Source organism: Ranitomeya imitator, chromosome 3 (assembly GCF_032444005.1).
Source record: "Ranitomeya imitator isolate aRanImi1 chromosome 3, aRanImi1.pri, whole genome shotgun sequence".
Classification (NCBI taxonomy): Eukaryota; Metazoa; Chordata; class Amphibia; order Anura; family Dendrobatidae; genus Ranitomeya; species Ranitomeya imitator.
In genome coordinates this window covers 141,143,348-141,164,994 of record NC_091284.1, presented here as the reverse complement: position 1 = coordinate 141,164,994, position 21,647 = coordinate 141,143,348, and the positions used below count along the sequence as shown (strand labels likewise).

Genomic DNA, 21,647 nt, shown 5'->3' with positions numbered 1-21,647 from the left:
CAAGAAAGGCCACCTTCCAAGATAAAACTGATAGAGGAATCTCCCTAAGAAGTTCAAAGGGAGAAACCTTCAAAACGTCCAGTACCAGGTTTAGGTCCCATGCCTCCACAGGGGCCCTGTACGGCGGGACGGCATGGGCTACCCCCTGAAAGAAGGTCTTAACCTGTAGCCGAGAGGCCAAGGTCTTCTGAAAGAGGATGGAAAGCGCAGAGACCTGACCCTTCAGGGAACTAAGAGCCAGGCCCGAATCCAGCCCTGCCTGAAGGAAGGCCAAAAGAGAAGGCAAGGAAAAAACCATAGGCGGAACGCGGTTGGACTCGCACCAACGGAAGTAGGCCTTCCAGGTGCGGTAGTAGATCCTGGAAGACGAAGGCTTCCGAGCCTGAATCATGGTGTGAATCACCCGGTCCGAAAGGCCGGACGCTCTTAGAACCGCGGTCTCAACAGCCACGCCGTTAAACTGAGCGACCAAGAATTCGGGTGGCAGATCGGACCCTGGGACAGCAGATCGGGCCTGTCTGGAAGGCGCCAGGGAGCATCCGCGAGAAGGTTGACGAGCTCCGCGAACCAAGCTCTCCTGGGCCAATCCGGGGCGATCAGGATGACCGGCACCCCTTCCGCTTTGATCTTCTTCAACAGTTTGGGAAGTAATGGAAGGGGTGGGAACAGGTAGGGCAGCTCAAACTGTGACCAAGGAATGGCCAGAGCATCGACGCCCACTGCGAGAGGATCGCGGGACCTGGAGACGAACTGCGGAACCTTCCTGTTGATTCGAGACGCCGTGAGATCCACATCCGGAGTTCCCCATCGAAGACAAATCTGATGGAAGACCTCCGGATGCAAGGACCATTCCCCTGCCGCGAGACCCTCGCGGCTGAGGAAGTCGGCGGCCCAGTTTTCCACGCCGGGGATATGCACCGCGGATATCACCGGAACCGTTGCCTCTGCCCAAAGGAGGATCTTGGATACCTCGGCAAGGGCCAAGGAGCTCCGAGTCCCCCCCTGATGGTTGACATATGCCACAGCCGTGGCGTTGTCCGTCTGGATCCGGACTGGAAGGCCCCTGAGGATCTTTTCCCAATGGCGGAGGGACAGAAAGATGGCCCGAATTTCGAGGACGTTGATCGGCAGAGCAGACTCCTGCGGCGACCAACGGCCCTGAACCGTCAGGTGGCGAAAAACCGCACCCCAGCCGATCAGGCTGGCGTCCGTTGTCACCACCTGCCAGTGAACCGGAAGGAAGGACCTGCCCTGGGAGATGAGAGGTGACGTCAGCCACCAGTTGAGAGACCGCTTGACCCGAAAGGAGAGTCTGATCGGCCGATCCAGGGAGAAGACCGACCTGTCCCACTGAGACAGAATGGCTTGCTGAAGGGGTCGAGAATGGAATTGGGCGAAGGGAATCGCTTCCAAGGTAGCTACCATCCTCCCCAGAACCTTCATGGCCGATCGCAGGGAGGGAGGCCGAGGACCCTGGAGCAAGCGTATGTCCCGACAAAGGGTGGATCTCTTGTCCTTGGGAAGGAAGACTCTGGACTGATGAGTGTCGAAAAGCATGCCCAGAAAGATGATGCGCTGAGAAGGAATAAGGCAGGACTTCTTCCGGTTGACCAGCCACCCGAAACGGGATAAGGTGTCGAGAACAATAGACAGGCTTTCGTGGGCCTGAGCAAAGGACGGAGCCTTGAGGAGGATGTCGTCGAGGTATGGAAACAGGACCAAGCCTCTGACTCTCAAGATGGCCATCAGCGCCGCCATGATTTTCGTGAACACCCTTGGCGCGGTTGCGAGACCGAACGGCAGGGCGACGAACTGAAAATGATCTTGTTGCACTGCGAAGCGCAGGAAACGGTGATGTCCGGGAAATATCGGAACATGTAGGTAGGCGTCCTGGATATCTATAGAGCATAGAAATTCCTGAGCCTCCATGGAAGCAATTACTGAACGAAGGGATTCCATCCTGAAGTGTCTCAGGCAAACCCTCCTGTTTAGCAATTTGAGGTCCAGAATGGGACGAACCTTGCCGTCTTTTTTCGGTACCACAAAGAGGTTCGAGTAGAAGCCCGTGTACCGTTCCTTTTCTGGGACGGGAACGATTACCCCGGATTTGAGCAGAGAAGCGATGGCTGCGAAGAAGCCCGGAACCAGAGCAGGATCTTTTGGAGGACGGGATTGGAAGAAACGATCCCTGGGTCGGGAGGCGAACTCTATTTTGTATCCCGAGGATACAACTTCCCTGACCCATGCATCCTCTACTGCGGAAATCCAGACGTCCCTGAAACGGAGAAGACGGCCCCCCAACCTGGGAGTTGGGCTGGAGACTTGCCGAGAGTCATGCAGAGGTGGATCTTCCAGTCCTGGGCCTGGACGATCTACCCTGGGAATAGCGAGGACGCCAGGACGGAGTGGGCCTGAAGGACACCGCCTTCCTCTCTTGACGTGCCTGTGGCCTCTGTTGCTGCTGGGAAAAAGAGTTTGATGCAGCGAAGCGACGAAAAGGCCGAAAAGAGCGAAACTGCCGTCTAGGAGGAGGGCGACGAGGTTTAGCCTGGGGGAGAAGAGAACTTGTACCCCCGGTGGCGTCCTTAATGATTTGGTCCAGCTGGGAACCAAAGAGACGAGAGCCCTGGAAGGGCAGACTAGTGAGGGACTTTTTGGAGGACAAGTCCGCCTGCCAGGCCTTGAGCCAAACGGTCCGGCGGATGGCAACGGCATTGCTGGAAGCCTGAGCCGCACAAGACGCGACATCCAGGGAGGCGGAAACCAGGTATTCACCAGCGTGGGAAATCTGGTTGGCAAGTTCCGCTAATTGCGCGGGAGGTGCCCCGTCCAGGATACCTCGCCGTAGATCCTTGGTCCATTTTGAGATGGATTTTGAAGCCCAAGTGGAAGCAAAGGCTGGACATAGCGCTGCTGAAGCCGCTTCAAAAGCAGATTTCGCGAAGGATTCTATAACTCTGTCGTTAGAATCCTTCAGAGACGCTCCGCCGGACAGTGGAAGCACCGTGTTGGTGGACAGCCTGGAAACAGGGGGATCCACCGAGGGAGAGACCGTCCAATTGGCGGTAAGTTCTGGTGAAAAAGGATATAACACCCCCAGGCGTTTTCCCCTCTGAAAACGTCTGGTCGGATTCTCTCTCTCTCTCTGGCCAGGATTTCCTCGAATTCAGGATGAGGAGCGAAAAATTTTGAAGGTGGTTTGGCCCGTCTAAACGAAACCGCCTGATCTGCGGGTTCCGTAGAGGGATCCTGAATGCCACAGGTTTGGTTTATAGCCCGAATGAGGTTCTGGACAGTCTCACTCATGGTGGCGATTTGGTTAGGATCCAGCTCCGAAATATCCTCTGAGGGCGCATCAGATAATGCCTCGCCTGACTCGGGGGAGGAGGATCGGTGGGACACCAACCGCGGGGGAGGGCCGTGCGGCGAGATGGAACGCGAAGAGGACTCAGACCGACGTTCCTGTCTGGACCGGACTTCTGAGCACGCTTGTGTGCTAGGATCTTGGTCCTGGATAGGGATCTATGAGGATACGGGGTGGCAGTACACGCCGTACTCATAGTCCGCTTTGTGGGACTACATGTGTGACTGCTCACCCTGTATCCCTCCGGGAAACCTGAAAAGGAAACGACGCACATTGAGGTAGATAAGGGTCTAATGAAAGACCCGTGTCCACCTCCTACTGACACTAAGCTAAACTGAAGAGTATAATGCCAGTCGGTGGGGTGTACACTGCAGAGGAGGAGCTAACTTTTTTATTTGCATAGTGTCAGCCTCCTAGTGGCAGCAGCATACACCCATGGTTCCTGTGTCCCCCAATGAGAGGCGATAAAGAAAATATATTGGTCATCCCCACCACAAGCAACCGATTTCCCTTACCCCTCCGTCACATACAACGGGTCTGACAGGCGCTTCTCTTTTACTTTCATTTCTCCTTCCTCACCAGATTGTGAGGAAACCCCCTCCCTCCAGGTAGTCTCCTGTCTCTTGAAGGTCTGTGAAACCTGATATCACAGTTGGATTTCAGAGCTTCAGGGGAGAGGATATAGCTGCACAGATCTCTCAGGCTCATTGTATGTGAATACATCACATTCAGTAAGGTTGGTATTTTATGTTTTTATTCATCACAATAGTTTATTTAGCTTGTTTTATGAATGTATAGCACAAAATGTGAGGATATTTCATAGAAATAAGGGAGATTTTATAAAAGAAAGTGTGCTGCTCAGACATATACAGTAGTTCCCTAACATATTCCTTCTCTTGCTTCAGATTATCTGCTGAAATGGAGAGGAAAATGTACAATTTATCCAAACAACTTGATGTTGAGGAAGTAACAAACATGCTGTTAGATGATAGAGACCTCACACTGAATGAGGATTTAGGAGAGGAAAGTGAGATTGATTCTCATGATGAGGTGGAAGAATGTGTCCTGGATTCTGAAACAGAGCAAGATGGTGACAGTGGTGAGGATGAAGAAGTTGGATCATATTATATTGGAAAAGATAAAAATACTAAATGAAACAAGAAGCCATTCCAGAAAAAACGTAGGGAACCTTTAAACATTATTACTCACCTTCCTGCAGTAATAGGAACTGCACGTAATGCAAAAACTGCAGTTGAATGCTGGAACAGTATATTTACAGATGACATTCTGGACTCTATTGTCACATATACCAACCAATTTATAGACATTATAAAGGACAAGTACATCTGCAACAGAACCATCAAGCCCACAGATGAAATAGAACTGCGTGCTTTTTTTGGATTACTGTACCTTGCAGGAGCTTATAGGGCAAATAGACAAAGTTTGGAGGAACTTTGGGGTAAAGATGGGGATGGAGTTGAAAAATTTAGCCTTGTTATGTCCATAAACAGATTCAAGATTCTAATTCGTTGCCTTCGGTTTGACGACAGAACAACCCGAACCGAACGCAAAACACATGACCGACTTGCTCCAATTCGTGATATATTTCAAAGATTTGTTGTGAACTGTAAACAAAGTTATTACCCTGGAGAGAATCTCACTATTGACGAAATGCTCCCTGGTTTTCGTGGTAGATGTGCCTTTCGTCAATATATTCCATCAAAGCCAAACAAATATGGAATAAAAATGTATGCCCTTGTTGATGCCAGTAAGACCTACACTTACAACCTGGAAGTTTATGCAGGAAAACAACCAGAAGGTCCTTACTGTGTGAGCAACAAACCCATTGATGTTGTAAAAAGACTGGCTGAACCCTTATTTGGATCGGGTCGCAATATTACAGCTGACAATTGGTTTACAAGTTGTGATCTGATTGATTATCTGAAAATTCAGAAGCTGTCATATGTGGGAACTGTAAGAAAAAACAAAAGGGAATTGCCGCCACAGTTTGTAAGTGTGAAAGAGAGACAACAGTACAGCAGTATGTTTGCATTCCATAATGGAAAGGCTTTAGTTTCCTATGTACCACATGCCAAAAAAATCGTACTTCTTCTATCAACACTTCATGATGATGCTGCCATCGATCCTGGGACTGGGGCAGAAAAAAACCCGGAGATAATTACATTTTACAATGCCACCAAAGGGGGTGTGGATACAGCAGATCAGATGTGCTCCACTTTTAACGTCAGCAGAAACATCAAACGCTGGCCAATGGTCATATTTTTTGCTATGTTGAATTTGGGTGGTATAAATTCACAAGTAATTTATCGTGAAAACAAGCTTGAACCACTCCGTAGACGATTGTATCTGAAAAAATTGGCCCATGAACTAGTACTTGGAGAGCTACGCAGGAGAAGCGTGAAAACAATCGGTATCCCCTCTCGCCTTCAAGTTCAGCTCAAAAGGTTCCGCCCAGAAGATGATGGTGAAAAGTCACCATCTGCACCACCTCACAAAAGAAGGAGATGCACCACCTGCCAAACGGAAAGCGGAACCAGAAGGCTTTCAAATTATGAATGTCTCAAATGTCATAAAGCAATTTGCCTGACACATGCAAAAATGGTGTGTAATTCTTGCTATTTGCTCTGCAAGTGTGACTTTTCTGGGGAAACCTCAGCATCTACTTCTGATTGAATATGTTTTTAATAGTACTTAAGGTACCTTAAAATTAAGTTTGTGTTCAAAAATTTTCTTTGTACATTTTTTTGAGAGAGTCGAACTGGGGACTATTTGGCGGGAGTTTTGAAAAGTTTGTATTTCATAGTTATTAGTTTTATGTTAAGTAAATGGTTTTTTTTTGCAACTGATTATGTGTAGTCTCTTTTATTACATCCCTAAGAAGGTCACAGATCACTTTTAGAGCACTGAAATTGCAAACATTAGATATTATAGGTATTTTTCCAGCAGGCGCCTGACAGGCACATTGTATGTGAACTCGTAAGTCCGAATATTGTATGTGACGGAGGGTTACTAGCCTAGCACTTACTCAGGAATCACACGAATGCAACTTGGCTGACAAAGGGGCCAGAATAGAGAATACGAGTCCTCGTAAGTCCAGCATTTCCTGTAAAGCTGAAAATATCCAATCTTTTTCTGAAGAACTAGATGTTAGGGCAAGAAAACCTGTCATCAGGATTGTGCACAGTAACCCACAGTGTCAGGTTGGCGCAGATTAAGATGATACCTTGGTTGGTGAAATGCGGTTGTTTAATCTTTGTTTGCAGTTTTCAGTTAATGAGATTCTCGCACTCCAAGGTGGGCCTGTGGGGGGCTTTATGTAGTGTTCTGGCCTCACCTTAATCCTCGTCAGTTTAAACGATAGGTCACTGAACCATCAGTAACCTGTCTATTTTAAATACTGCACTTTGCGCATTTTATCTTGTGGTCTTTACAAAAATACAATTCATTCCAGCAAAATGGCGCCAGTGGTGTCTGCACAGTAGCATCTATCGCTTGGCCACTGGTGGGCGGCACTTGCGCAGATTGATGGCATCGTTTGCAGATAGAGGCTACAGCGCATGCACCAGCACTGTTTTGTTGGAGTCAAAAAACGTGGCTTCATCAAAAAGCTGCCGATGCAGTAGCATCTATCGGCAAACTATCAATGCTACCACGCAAGCACCTGCGCCATTTAAGACCACAAGATAAACTGTGCAAGTGCAGTATTTAAAATAAGAGGCAGGTCAACGATGGTTTAGTGTCCTGACATTTAAGCCCACAAGGAGTAAAATGAGGCTAGAGCACCAAATAAAGACCCCCACATTGTCGCCCCAGAGCATGAGAATCCCTAACTGAGAACTGCAAACAAAGACAGATTTCATCAACGAGGTATCATTTTAATCACTAAAACAACTCCAACCTGACAAGGCCTGTAGTTTACATAGTAAAATCCTAATGGCAGGTTTGCTTTAATAAAGCTGCCCTTGGACTCCATGACAAAACAAGTTCCATACTGTCTAAGCCTCAAGTTTGCTGGGGCAGGTGTAAAACCATTAAGAATATAACGAAAACCAGATGCAACACTTAAATCAATTCACTACAAATTAAGCTAATAAAAACCCCATGTGGTGCGCCCCAAATTCAGCCAGCCATGTTGTCAGAGACGATGTCATACATCGTTCTGTAGGAAGGCAGGAGGACCAGCTGTAACACGGCCATCAAAGAACAGTGTTAAACTTATCTATGTGACAACCAAAATCCATTGCGAGGCCCCAGACATCGTGACAGCTTTAAAAAGGATTTCAAGATAGTTATTTATATTTTAAAGAGGATTTCTTCAAAAAATATAAATCTTTTCTACAATCTGGCATTTTGTTTCTAGAAAACATTAATACGATAATGTGACATCAGTTTCAGTGACTCAAATTTAACCCCATTCACAACGTTGCTGTACTTGTACTGCACATGTTGTGTCTCCCATGATGTGGGCGCCGATGCTGAGCCCACATCTTTCCCAGCACATATCAGCTGTTTTGAACAGCTGATAGGAGCCCGGACCAGCCACGGCGGGGATTGCGATCCACCTATGGCTTTTCACCTGTTAAATGCCGCTGTCAAACTAACAGCACCATTTAACATGCGTTTCCAAAAATTGCACCAGAAATCGGCCCATCGGTGACCCCCGACATGTGATCGCTGCTCACCGATAGGTTGGCATCGCCTGAATGTAGCAGAGGCAATCAGGTTATGGCAGTTTCTAGTTCCTATGGAGACTCTTGAACCATGCCAAAAGTATTACAAAAAAAAAATGTGTTTTTAAAAATAAATAAAAAAACGGATATATTTGGTCATGTGAAACTGTAGTTTTCTAGGAGAAAACAGAGCGCGTAACACAAAATAGAGCGGTCAGCAGATTCATTCTTCAGCCTTTGGACCTCTAACAAATGCTGAAAAACCTTAACTACCTTTCAATATAAACTAGCAAGACTTTTTATTTTCGCTTCCTTCAAATATATAAAACTAGTTTTGGGTAATATCTACATACTAGATGGTGGCTCGATTCTAACGCATCGGGTATTCTAGAATATGCATGTCCACGTAGTATATTGCACAGCCACGTAGTATATTGCCCAACCACGTAGTATATTGCACAGCCACGTAGTATATTGCCCAGCCACGTAGTATATTGCACAGTCACATAGTATATTGCCCAGCGACATAGTATATTGCCCAGCGACATAGTATATTGCACAGTCACGTAGTATATTGCACAGTCACATAGTATATTGCAATCACGTAGTATATTGCACAGTCACGTAGTATATTGCCCAGCTACGCACTATATTGCCCAGCCACGTAGTATATTGCCCAGCCACGTAGTATATTGCCCAGCCACGTAGTATATTGCCCAGCCACGTAGTATATTGCCCAGCCACGTAGTATATTGCCCAGCCACGTAGTATATTGCCCAGCCACGTAGTATATTGCCCAGCCACGTAGTATATTGCCCAGCCACGTAGTATATTGCCCAGCCACGTAGTATAATGCCCAGTGACGTAGTATATTGCCCAGTGACGTAGTATACAGCACAGAGCCACGTAGTATATTGGCCAGTCACATAGTATATTGCCCAGCTACGTAGTATATTGCCCAGTCATGTAGTATATTGCCTAGTGATGTAGTATATTGCCCAGCTACGTAGTATATTGCCCAGCCAGGTTTGTCACAGTTTAAAAAATAAAAAATAAACATACACTCAACTTTCTGAGGGCCCCTTGTAGTCCACGGCAGCTTCCGGTCCCAGGGTTGGTATGAGTGCAGGACCTGTGATGACGTTGCGGTCACATGACCGTGAAGTCATGGCAGGTCTTTCTAGCTCAGGCACGCAGGACCTGTGATGACGTCACGGTCACATGACCGTGACGTCATGGCAAGTCCTTCTGCCATACCATCTTTGCCACCGGAACCTGCAACGGAAGATGGCGGCCGGCGCGAGCGACTACAGAGGGTGAGTATAGCAGGTTTTTTTTTTATCATTATTTTTAACATTACATTTTTTACTATTGATGCCGCATAGGCAGCGTCAATAGTAAAAAGTTGGGGACACACAGGGTTAATAGCGGCGGTAACGGGGTGCGTTACCGGCGGCATAACGCGGTCCGTTACCGCCGACATTAACCCTGTGTTAGCGGTGACCAGAGGGGAGTATGCGGGCGACAGGCACTGACTGCGGGGAGTAAGGAGCGGCCATTTTCTTCCGGACTCTGCCCGTCGCTGACTGGTCGCGGCAGCCATGACAGGCAGCTGGCGAGACCAATCAGCGAATGAATAACCGTGACAGACAGAAGGACAGACGGAAGTGACCCTTAGACATTCATATAGTAGATAAAAAAGAAAAACAAAATATTGCCAATGTGGTCTCCAGATGGAAACTGAAGGTTAGAATGGAGGTTTATCCTCTTCAGCAAAAGAGTCCAACTTTGGTTTTGGACTTCATTGCTGTATATTTAGATCTAGAGACCATGTGGGTAGCGCCATAAGGGTATGTGCACACGTAAGAAAAGAGGTGCAGAATTTTCTGTTTGGAATGGTCTGTTTATGGTATTTTCTGCACAAAATCCGCATCTCCAGGCAGAATCCGCAGCCGCGGTTTTTATGCGGAATTGCTGCGGATTTTCTGCGGATTTTGCCACTGCGGATTTTTAACATGGAGGGGTGCAGAAACGCTGCAGATGAGCACAAAAGAAGTGACATGCACTGCTTTGAAATCCGCAGCAATTCTGCACTGATTTTTCTGGACCATCTGCACAGTTTTTTTTCCCCACAGAATAACATTATACTGTACATCACAGTGCGGATCTGCAGCGTTTCTGCGCGGAAAAATCTGCTGTGGATCCGCAGCAAATCCGCATCGTGTGCACATAGCCTAAGAGGCCTCCAGCAGGGATCATCACATCAGCAATACTCCTGGGATTATAGCGATGACGGATTATGTTCGGTAGCCAAATCTTCTGGTCTTCATTCCAGATACACCAAAAGCTCGGTATTAAACTGATTTAGGAGTGGAACCAATGAAATTACCATTTCTCCAACGTTTCCCAGGAGCCATTTTTCAACACTACAATGCGAGTTCGCATACTGCTGGTGCTATTGTAAGGAGTCTGTGTGGCCTAAAAATGCTACTGTGGGTTGCAGCTTATCCAGACATGTCTCCCATGGATGTCATTGGTCAGCAATTGCAAAGGGAGCTGCCAGCAGCAGATCTTTAAGAATTGCAGGATGAAGTGCATTCAGCATGGCAGAACATTCCTAAGATAACCATTAATACCCTCAGTGATACCAGCCAAGCGTGAAGGTGCGTGTCTGTGGCACTCAGTCATTAGTACCATTCCAGTTAGGACTTCTACAAATGTGGTTACGTGAGAGGAGGCCAAATAGTGGAATAAACACAGGACACATGTTGTACCTTGTAGATAGAGGTGTATTTGCCTACACTGTGCACTGTGTTTCATGGCATTGTCCTTTAAAAATACTTAACACCAAAAAACACTTACCGTCTCACGTGGCAGAAGATACACAGTGCGCTCAATGTTTTTTACGCTTACACAGCAACTGACAAATGTTTCTGCAGACTCTATCCAGACTTTCCCAAACAAGTACACAACACCTACAGGGAAAAGAATACTCACTTACTAAACTGAAAAAATATATAATTCAGAAAACAATATATAGGACATGAAAAAACAGCAATTCATTCATTCCATGGTGCACACAGAACCAGAGATATCAATCACACTGAAGCACAACTCACCTCCCATTTACACAGAATAAGCAGTCACACTGAACAGATCTGTGCGATTCACTGTATTTCACAACAATTTCACAGAAGAAACTCACAATATGGCTAACAGGTATACTATTAAGAAGTCCGGTGTGAAGACAGTTGTCTATTTTATCATAAATGGCAAATGGAAGACACAAACTTCTCCCAACACCTGGTTACTGATGCTAATGTTAAAAGACGGTTCCACAAAAGGTGCAATATTAGAGGCTCATCATAACGCAAGAACATTCAGTCTCACCTGGCTGATTGTATTGGTCCTCATAAGCATCCAGCCAATAAAACCTGAACACCGGATCACCATCTTCTCCAGTTACTAAAGGAAGCAGACTGGAATCCACTTGAACTTCATTTGCAACAGAGTGAGTTTCATCCGGTGCTTGATCCCAGCACGATTCTCTAGAAAAAGCCGAAGCCCTGGGGGAGAAGAGTGAAAAGTTCCATGAATCCACATTATAGGCATACAGTTGTGTCCTGTTAGCAGCATACTTTTTTGCAGTTAAAGACAGGCTGTCACTGGGCTTTTGCCACCTAACCCTGACTCCAGTGATGTGTCACTTAATGGTCTCCAAGGCTTAGTTTTAATAAAATCACTAGAGGACTAGTTAACCTAATATGCTGCCTTCACAGCACCCACAGGAAGATATGTAGATACGGATTTATTGCTAACATGTACAAGGTCTCCAGCTTGTGCATAACATTATGAACCCAATATTGTATTATATAATTGTGAGAACATCAGTGCACGTTTCATCTGACTTACATATGAGGCTTTTCATCAGTTTCTTCTTTCACCTCCTTTTTAATGTCTGCTTCAATCTTAACAGCCGCGCTTATGTCAGGTTTACTCTCAGAATTATCCTCCTCCATGGGTTCATCAAAATCTCCATCATCAAACTCAACTATCACTTCATCCTCTTCTGTAATAACAAGGTGAATGCGTTATTGTATTAGTTGCCATTAACAGACTTGTGGTTAGATCAGGTTTTAGACTTTCAGTTAGCTTTTGGGTATCAGTAGCTTTCATTTAACACTGAACTATGAATTTACAGCCTGTTCAATATTCTCCATTGCTATAGATGCAGGGAGTCGCTCTTAGAATGGTCCAAAGCTAACAGCACTGCATGTTATCGCAGGGAGCAGGAGGGTTTTCATGGTGGCCTGCTGAAGGCTCCCATAGCTGCCATTTAACCCCTTCACCTTCCAAGTCTGTTTCCCTTCATGACCAGGCCAAATTTTACAATTCTGACCGCGATGTTAGATGCTACTGCTCAGGCGCAGCGGGCGCCATTTTGAGACAGAAATCTTTTTTTCTAAATAAATTTATATCCGCAAATAAAACAATTTAATGCATATTATAAGCGATTTTGCTGCAGCGCAGGTGCCTGCCGATTGTGATTTTTTTTCATTATATATGATAGGGGCAGGTCACTGGGGGATCAGTGACCCATCAGAAGCCATCAGTATAAATACCTAAGCAGAACACCACATGAAGACCCCCACAGCTCGGCCCCAGAGCTCGAGCATATCATTAACTGAAAACTGAAAATAAAGATTAAACAACAACCACAAGACTGATTTCATCACCCTGGTATCACTTTAAACAGTATAACAGAACCAACCTGACACTATGTGTAGGTTACTGTGCACAATCCTGCCGACAGGTTCCCCTTAAGGAGAACTGATCAAAATAGGACAGTGTTTGATCTTGATTTATTGCTATCGCTCTTAAGTATTCCACTTTTTTTTGTTAGCTTTTCTTTTCTTTTTGTTTTGTTTTTTTTGTTTTTTTAAATCCACCATGATTCCAGAGATATGGCCCTTTTTGTTTAGGGTATGTGCACACGTTAAATATTTGGTGCAGAAATTTCTGCATCTCTAGGCAGGAAAAATGCAGCGAAAAATATAAGTTTTTGAAGCCCTTTTTTAAATGTTTTTTGGCCTGATTTTTCCCCACTCATTAGTATGCGAGAAGTCTGCAGCCAAAACCCTGAAAGAATTGACATTCTGCAGATTTAACCCTGCTTTTAAACGGCGCTGAGAATTAAGGGTATAGCGACCCCCAGCGTCAGATAATCTCCAGGGTCTTAGCCGAGACCCTGGAGTACATGATCAAGGCCGGTATTTACGGTCCGGTCATGTGATCACCAAAGAATGACAATCACAATTAAAAAAAATGGTGATTTAAAATTAAATTCCTTTCTCCTCGGATATCATTTAACATATCAGAAAAGAGAGAAATGGGGTCCCCGAGGCCCCCGATAGCTCCGCCATCCCCCGGGCCCTCTGCATCATCTTCCTGGAAAAAAATGGTGGACGCATGATCAGTGATCTGCCAACCGCTACCCGGCAACAATATGGAATTTTTCCTATTGGTTCCATTTGATCACTGTGATGGAGCCTACCACAGTGATCATAGAAAAAAAAACAAAGTAAATCAAACCCCCACTTTGTCACCCACTATATATAAAATAAAGACAATTGTAATTTTTTCCATTTTTGGCAGCTAGGGTAGGTTTGTGGTTAGAGTTGTGTTAGTGTTGGAGCTAGATGTGGTCCTTAAAGAAAATGGTTTATCAAATTTTGTTGGAAAAATGATAAATCGCTGGTCAACTTTTAACAAAAAAAAAATTATGTTTCCAAAATTGTGCTGATGAAACGTGGGAAATGTTATTTATGAACCATTTTATGTGACCTAACTCCGATTTAAGGGCACCAAAATTAAAAGTTTGAAAATTGCAAAATTTTGTACATTTTTGCCAAATTTCCTTTATTTTAATAAACACAAGTCATATTGAAGAAATTTTACCACTATCATGATATACAATATATCAGAAAAAAAAAAATCTCAGAATCACTGGGATCCGTTGAAACGTTCCAGTTTTATTACCATATAAAGTGACAGTGGTCTGAATAGTAAAATTTGGCTTGGTCATTAAGGTCAAAATTGGCTTGGTCTCTAATGGGTTAAATCTGGTGCAAGTCAAAGGTGTGTGCACATGAGACTCCAGGAAACTTACTTTGCTTGCTCTGAGACCCTTCAGGTCTTGTGACAAAACGGCACAGAAAAAAATGAGACAAAAAAAGCAACACGTGAACACAGGCTAGTGTCATTTGTCCTGCTTTCATCTGGGCAGATTTGTCACAAAACCTGAAATCTTATGCACACATCGCTTATTTTTGACTTGCAAACGTTTTAAATCTAGCATGTCAATCTAGCATGTCAATTCTTTCACCGTTTTTGCTGCAGATTTCATCCATATTAATGAGTGAGGAAAAACCTGAACCAAAAACACACATAAAAAAGCTCATCAAAAACGCACCTATTTTACTTCGCATTTTTCCTGCCAAGAGATGCAGAAACATACTCTATTGTTTCTGCAAAGAGGGCTTTTTCCTGCTCTGCATTTCTATCTTGTGGCCCTCTCTGACAAAAAAACAAGGATTAGCACTAAAAAAGTCCATATCTCTGTAATGGTTAGGCAGATAAAAAAAAAAAAAAAACTGTAAAAAAAAATATATATGAAAACTCAGGGGAGTAGCGGGAATAAAGTAAGAGATAAGAATGGCAAGTTTTGCCCCCGTGACAGCTAAAAATGGGTCAAAACACTTTATTCTACCTTATCACTACCTTTTTTTTAATCAATTTAGCTTTGCAATACCTTCTGCAGCCTCTTCCAACTTGACCACACTTCCATTTTTTGCAACATCTGCAATACTGCTGCCAGGATCTTGCTTCAGCTTTGCTTTTTTAGGGGAGGTCACTTTAGCCTGTTTAGGAGGAGCAGAGTCATATTCCTGCTTGGGTACTGGAGGGGGTTTTCTGCGATTTGCTGGAGAAGCCTAATATATTTAAAAAATAAACCAATGAAACACTTTTTCAAGAAGTATTAAAGGCAAACAAACTTTCTTAGGGTGCATGCTTTTGGATGGTTACCCTGGAAGGTGGAGATGTAACAGGCATTGAAAAAGGGTTAAGTGGTACCCCGGCAAGTCTCTTCTTCTTTAGTGTTATTACCGGTGGTGGAGTCATTTGTGTGGGCTAAGTAGAAAAAACAAAAAATAATGAACAACAGAAAGTCACTATTCTAGATAAAGTCTTGTCATTTAATATAGAATTACAAGGACAAAGTGACCTTGGAAAAAACTTTCAATGAAATTGTATGACATTAAGATGTAAAATCTTGTGTCACCGTGACTCCTGAGTTACCTACATGAATGGAGGTTGAGCCAAATCAAAGTCATAGGAACGATTTAAAAATCATACCTGAGATTTCAGGTCTTGAAGTAAATCACCCAATAGATCGTCTTTTGACAAATCCACAGCTTTCTGCTACAAAGAAAAAAAACACACACATCACTAATATTACCCTCATCTTGATAACCATATTTATATGGGCTACGGGTTAACCCCTTAAGGACCAAGCCACTTTATAGGTTAATGACCAGGCCTTAATTTTGAAATCTGACCACTGTCACTATGTGGTTATAACTCTGGAATGCTTCAATAGATCGCCAGGTTGCGTTTGGAGAGCCCCTGATGTGCATAAACAGTGGAAACCCACAACACGGGACCCCATTTTGGAAACTAGACCCTTCAAGGAATTTATCTAGATGTATGGTGAGCGCCTTGAACCCCTTGGTGCTTCACATAAGTTTATAATGTAGAGCCATTAAAAAGAAAATTCACTTTTTTCCACAAAAATCATCTTTTAGCGCCAATTGTTTTATTTTAAGAAAAGATAGCAGGAGAAAATGGATGCCAAAAATCGTTGTGCAATTTCTCCTGAGTACACAGATACCTCAAGTGTGGAGGAAGACCACTGTTTGGGTGCACGGCAGAGCTCGGAAGGGAAGGAGCGCCATTTCATGTTATGAATGCAAAACTGGCTGGAATCGAGAGCCCCTGATGTGCCTAAACAGTGGAAACACCCCACAAGCGACTCCATTTTGGAAACTAGACCCGGCCTCAAGGGACTTATCGAGATGTCTGATGAGCGCCTTGAACCCCCAGGTGCTTCACATAAGTTTATAATGTAGAGTCGTGAAAATCATATTTTTTTCCACAAAAACATCTTTTAGCACCAATTTTTTTATTTTCTCCAGAGTAAAAGGAGAAAACGGACCCCAACATTTGTTTTGCAATTTCTCCCGAGTACGCCAATACCTCATATGTTTGGGTGAAAACTACTTTTGAGGCTCAATGCAAAGCTCAAAAGAGAAGGAGCGCCATATTACAGTGGAAATTTTCTATTATGATTTGAGGGTGCCATGACCCACTGGGAGAGTCCCTGAGGTGCCAGAACAGCAGAACTCCTAATAAGTGAACCCATTTTACAAAATACACCTCTTGATGAATTTTATACCATTAGGCAGTGAAGAAAAAATAATTACATTTTTACCACAAAAATTTTGTTTTAGCCCCAGATTTTACATTTTCACACAAGAAGTGGGTAAAAATAGCACCAAAATTTGTCCCACAATTTCTACTGAACGTGGCAATACCCCATATGTGACTGTACAGTACTACTTAGTCATAAAGAGACTCGGGAGGGATGGAGCGCCATTTGCCTCCTGGAGAGCAGATTTTCCTAGAATAGTTTACAGACTCCATATACAGAGCCCCTTAGTGCTAGAGAGCAGAATCCCTTTTTGGAAATTATACACCTGCCAAATGTGACACTATGGCCCCTTTCACACATCAGTTTTTTGCCATCAGTCGCAATCCGAACAATTTTGAAAAAACCGGATCCGGCGACTCATGCCGCCAGATCCTTTTTTCCCCTCAGACTTTTATTAGTGATGGATGGCCTCACGTTTTATCAGTCGTTCACCGGATCCGTAGAATATTGCTTGTCCGGTGGCCAGACACAACGGACAAAGCAACGTTTTTTGTGTCCATCGAAAAAACGGGACAGCGACGGATCTGTCGCCGTCCGTCGTTTACTAGAATAGAAGCCTATGGCGCCGGATTCCGTCATTTGACAGATTCCCTTTTTTTAACTGAGAATGCTCCGATCCAATTACCAGATCCGCCAGTCGGATCTGTCCAAAAAACGGATCAGTTGCATCATTTTTTCACAATCTGTGATGCATCCGTTGAGCCATCGGATTGTGACTGACGGCAAAAAACTGATGTGTGAAAGGGGTGTAAAGGTGGTTTATGCACACTGGGGCTCAACAGGGAGGCATTTGGAAGCGCAGAATTTGCTGAATTTCTTTTAGTGGGTGAGGAGCCACTCACCAGTAACGTGGAAGCCCCCTATATTTCCGTTAACAGATGACAGGTCTGAGTAAGGGCTTTGTTTTTTTGTGAATTGAGTTTAAGCTTTTATTGGATACATTATTCATAACATTTGGGATAACATTTATCCGGCGCTCTATATTGAGCACTTAATTTTTTTTTTAATTTATTAACCATAAAATAAAGCAATACAATATAAACATTTGTATTGGTTATTGTGCACATAATTCAGAGCATACATCATTTGTATAAAGTAGGGTATTTACCCTTATTTATATCCATGAGATTTATAACGACTGTGTATATCAAATCATTTACATCACGTGAATCATATAGATGGCAACATGGAACTAAAAATACGCAAAGTTCCTAAACTACAACTAAAACCATATCTATAGTAACTACTACTATTCCGCCATTTAACACTATACTTTGTATTTTTCTCCGTGCGATGTCCCCAGAACAAAAGCCAAATCCCTTGCATTGATAATCATTATGAATTTATAGAGTAAGGTGAGAGGAGTACCATCTATCACAAATTTTACCAAATTTACCCGGACATCCTCAATTTTGGTAACAATGTGCGTTCATATGGGATAACTGAGTTCACCAGCTCAATCCAGGTTCTAAGGGAGGGACCTGAACCCCCCCATCCACCGTAACGCCAATACCTTCCGTGCCATAAAGAGCGTTCCCGTAAAAAAATCCCGACATAATGATCCCAGGCCTTCTAATCTTATACCCCAAACAGACAAATTAGCAGCTCAAGAGGAACAGGAGTAGACAATAGGGATGTTAATAATGACGTCACCTGGGGCGTGGCCTGACTGCTCATGTGAGCGGACGCACGGCAGAGAGCTCCCGCTGCTGTATCTATATTAATCGTGTGCGGTCGCCGCTGACCGACTTCTTGTGGGGCTTACCAGCTGGTGGAAGGTCCTGGGAGCGCAGCGGTGCTCAGCGGCTGTCCCGGGGTCGGTGAATATGACCAGGAGACGGCAGAAGGACGTGAGAGCCGGGGATGCAGGGGCCGGCCAAGATGGCGCCGATGCAAGGGAGAAGGCTAACAAAGCGAACGCCGCATGTCAGAAGCGCATGGAGGTGGCGGCGAAGCTCCAGCAGTTCACTAGAGTGGAGGCTGCAGAGGAGGCAGAGAAGGAAGCCGGAGCTGACACTGAGGAGGAGGAGAGCTCAGCAGAAGGGCAAGAGGTACAGCAGGGGAGAAAGGATAGCAGCATGGCGGTGGTAGTAGGGGGACCTGAAGATATGGTGCCAGGAGCTGAGCCCACCCTCAGAGATGTTTTTGTGCTGGTTTTTTCATGCAAACAGTCCCTGACCCTGCAGATACAGGAGGTCAAGGGCGACACAGCCCAGATAAACGCAGCCCTGCAGAAGATTGACAAACGTGTTGGGGTGGTAGAGGAGAGAGTGAGCACCGCGGAAGATCATATAGTACAGCTGCAAAAAGCTGAGAAGTTTGCTCAAGCAATATCAGAGCTGACTGCAAAAAATGAGGATCTAGAGAATAGGTCCAGAAGGAATAGCATACGTATAGTGGGTATCCCTGAAAAAACTGAGGGGAGGAATCCCACTGAGTTTATTGAAAGCTAGCTGTTGGAGACCTTTGGTGGTGCAGCGCTGACAAAAGTGTTTGCGGTTGAGAGAGCTCATAGGGTCCCACCGAAACCAACTGTCCCTGGAGCGAATCCCCGTACCATACTTGCCAAAATTCAAAATTACAGAGTCAGAGACATTATCCTGAGGAAAGCTAGAGATATGACGGATTTGACGGTTGGAGGTAAAAGAATTGCTATCTACCCCGACTATTCTGCCCTGGTCCAGAAACAATGGATGATGTTCACTGAAGACTTAAAGGAAAAGGAGATTTAAATTCTGGGGTGATCCGGATGGGGGATATTTCACTATCAATGGATAAGAGATTTGTGATTGACAGCATATTTGTTATGGGGATGTGAAAGTTTGAGGGTGGAGCTGGGCATTACTCAGTAAATGGCCTGGGAGTGCAGCAATGGCTGCTGGGTACGGGGGAGGAAGTGTATGCGGCGTACTATAAGTTTATTTAGTTTATTTGCATTTGCAATTTAATACATGTTGGAATCTTTTACTCTGTTAAGAAATGTACGGTATTTTGTTCTATACGGTAGCGGGAGGCGGGTGGAGAAGGTAACGTAAAGAAGAGTGTTCGCAATGGGCGGTGGTGCCCCACTCTTGAAAAGAGGCAGAATGTATAGTATTGGGGGAGGCTAGGGGGGAAAGTAGGGTTTTGGCGGGGGGGTGAGGGAAGTTAGACAGCTCATGACCGGGAGTAACGACATATCTAGAGATGATGAGCCACATGATGGGGGGCCGCATTAAGATACTGAGCTGGAATGTGAGAGGTCTGGCGGATAAGTCTAGACGAGCTGCGAGTTTGCAGTATGCAAGGGACCAACAGGCTTCAATGATATGTTTGCTGGAGACGCATTTGGTACGGGAGAGGGTGGATGTACTAAATAGACGATGGATTCAGAAGGGATACCATTCTACCTTTTCTACGTACTCAAGGGGAGTGTCAGTCTTGGTATCTGTGGGAGTGCAGAATGAAGAGGTGAAGATTTGTGTGGATGTGGATGGTCAGTATGTGGTGATACAATGTATATTATATGGAGTGAGGGTGTGCATTGCAGCAATGTATATTCCACCTCCCTATTCAAGCAAGAAGATTAGAGAAGTGTTGAATCGGGTGGAACGATGGGGACCGACACCACTGTTAATTATTGGAGACCTGAATAATATTTGTGATGATTTTTGGGATAAAAATAAAAACACCCAGAATAGGTCGGGGGGGCACACTACAACTTTTGGCACCTATGTTCGTGAAATAGGTATGATTGACCTATGGAGAGTTAGACATGTTGGGGAGAGAGGGTATTCATGTTATTCACCGGCTCATGCTACGTTGTCCAGAATTGATATGGCGTTGGGTAATCGTCTGCTAGACACAATGGTGGGGGAAAGTGCTATACCTGCCGAGGGCCCTTTCAGATCACAGTCCAATTGAGGTGGAGTTTAAATTGTTGGGGACACAGGCCGTAAGCAGGAGAGAGTGGAAGATCCATACTAATTGGTTACATAGTATGGATTTGGACTGTATAGGACAGGAGGTGGCGTAATTCTTTGTTTTGAATGAAGGGAGTACAGACGCTCTTACTGTTTGGGAAGCAATGAAGGCGTACTTGAGAGGGCTACTGTTTAGAGATATTAGTAGGTGTAAGCGGAAGACGAGAGAGGCAGAAAAGGCGGCGGTTGATGAGCTGACGGCTGCAGAAGACGAGATGGTAATATTGGGAACTCCTGAGGCTGGGAAAAGGTTGAGAACAGCGCAAAATCATATGGAAAAAATTCTGTTAGGAAAAGCTGAAAGGAAGCGGGAATTTCAGAGGTTGACTTATTATCAGGAGGGAGAAACAGTGGGTCACATGCTGTCGCTGGTGGCTGCTGCCCAGAGAAGTACCTCATATGTCCACCCATTGGTATCTGTCAGTGGAAGCAGAGTATCTGAAACATCTGAGATTTTGAAGGTTTTTGCGGATTTTTATGCAGACTTATTATACTCCTCCCGGGTTGATGAGTCGGTCGGAGATACATTGGCTTTCTTGGAGGGTCTGGGGTTGCCGAAATTGAGTGAGGTAGATAGGGAGAGCTTGATAGCCCCTGTCACGGAGGAGGAACTGAGTCGGGCACTAAAGTCCATGGCCAATGGGAAGGCGCCTGGTGTTGATGGGTTGCCCGCTGAAATTTATAAAAGCTTGGGAGAGGTGTTAATTCCTAGATTAAAGGGACACTGTCACCTGAATTTGGAGGGAACAATCTTCAGCCATGGAGGCGGGGTTTTTCGGTGTTTGATTCACCCTTTCCTTACCCGCTGGCTGCATGCTGGCTGCAATATTGGATTGAAGTTCATTCTCTGTCCTCCATAGTACACGACTGCGCAAGGCAAGATTGCCTTGTGCAGGCGTGTACTACAGAGGACAGAGAATGAACTTCAATCCAATATTGCAGCCAGCATGCAGCCAGCGGGTAAGGAAAGGGTGAATCAAACACCGAAAAACCCCGCCTCCATGGCTGAAGATTGTTCCCTCCAAATTCAGGTGACAGTGTCCCTTTAAAGGCGGTTCTAGAAGAAGCTAGGTGTCAAG

The 21,647-nt window shown here is 44.9% G+C and overlaps 1 protein-coding gene across 3 annotated transcripts in view; it reads right to left on the bottom strand.

The window, feature by feature from the left end:
* POLA1 (DNA polymerase alpha 1, catalytic subunit) overlaps positions 1-21,647 on the bottom strand; it is a 557,049-nt gene that overhangs the window by 496,681 nt on the left and 38,721 nt on the right. For 2 of the 3 annotated variants that reach the window (XM_069761539.1, XM_069761541.1), the window contains exons 6-11: positions 15,472-15,537; positions 15,142-15,246; positions 14,867-15,047; positions 11,968-12,124; positions 11,446-11,621; positions 10,918-11,030 (exon numbers count right to left, since the gene is read on the bottom strand). In XM_069761539.1, the coding sequence (XP_069617640.1) occupies positions 10,918-11,030; positions 11,446-11,621; positions 11,968-12,124; positions 14,867-15,047; positions 15,142-15,246; positions 15,472-15,537 (798 nt within the window). The remainder of the gene's footprint in view (positions 1-10,917; positions 11,031-11,445; positions 11,622-11,967; positions 12,125-14,866; positions 15,048-15,141; positions 15,247-15,471; positions 15,538-21,647) is intronic. The other variant, XM_069761540.1, reaches the window with a different exon arrangement.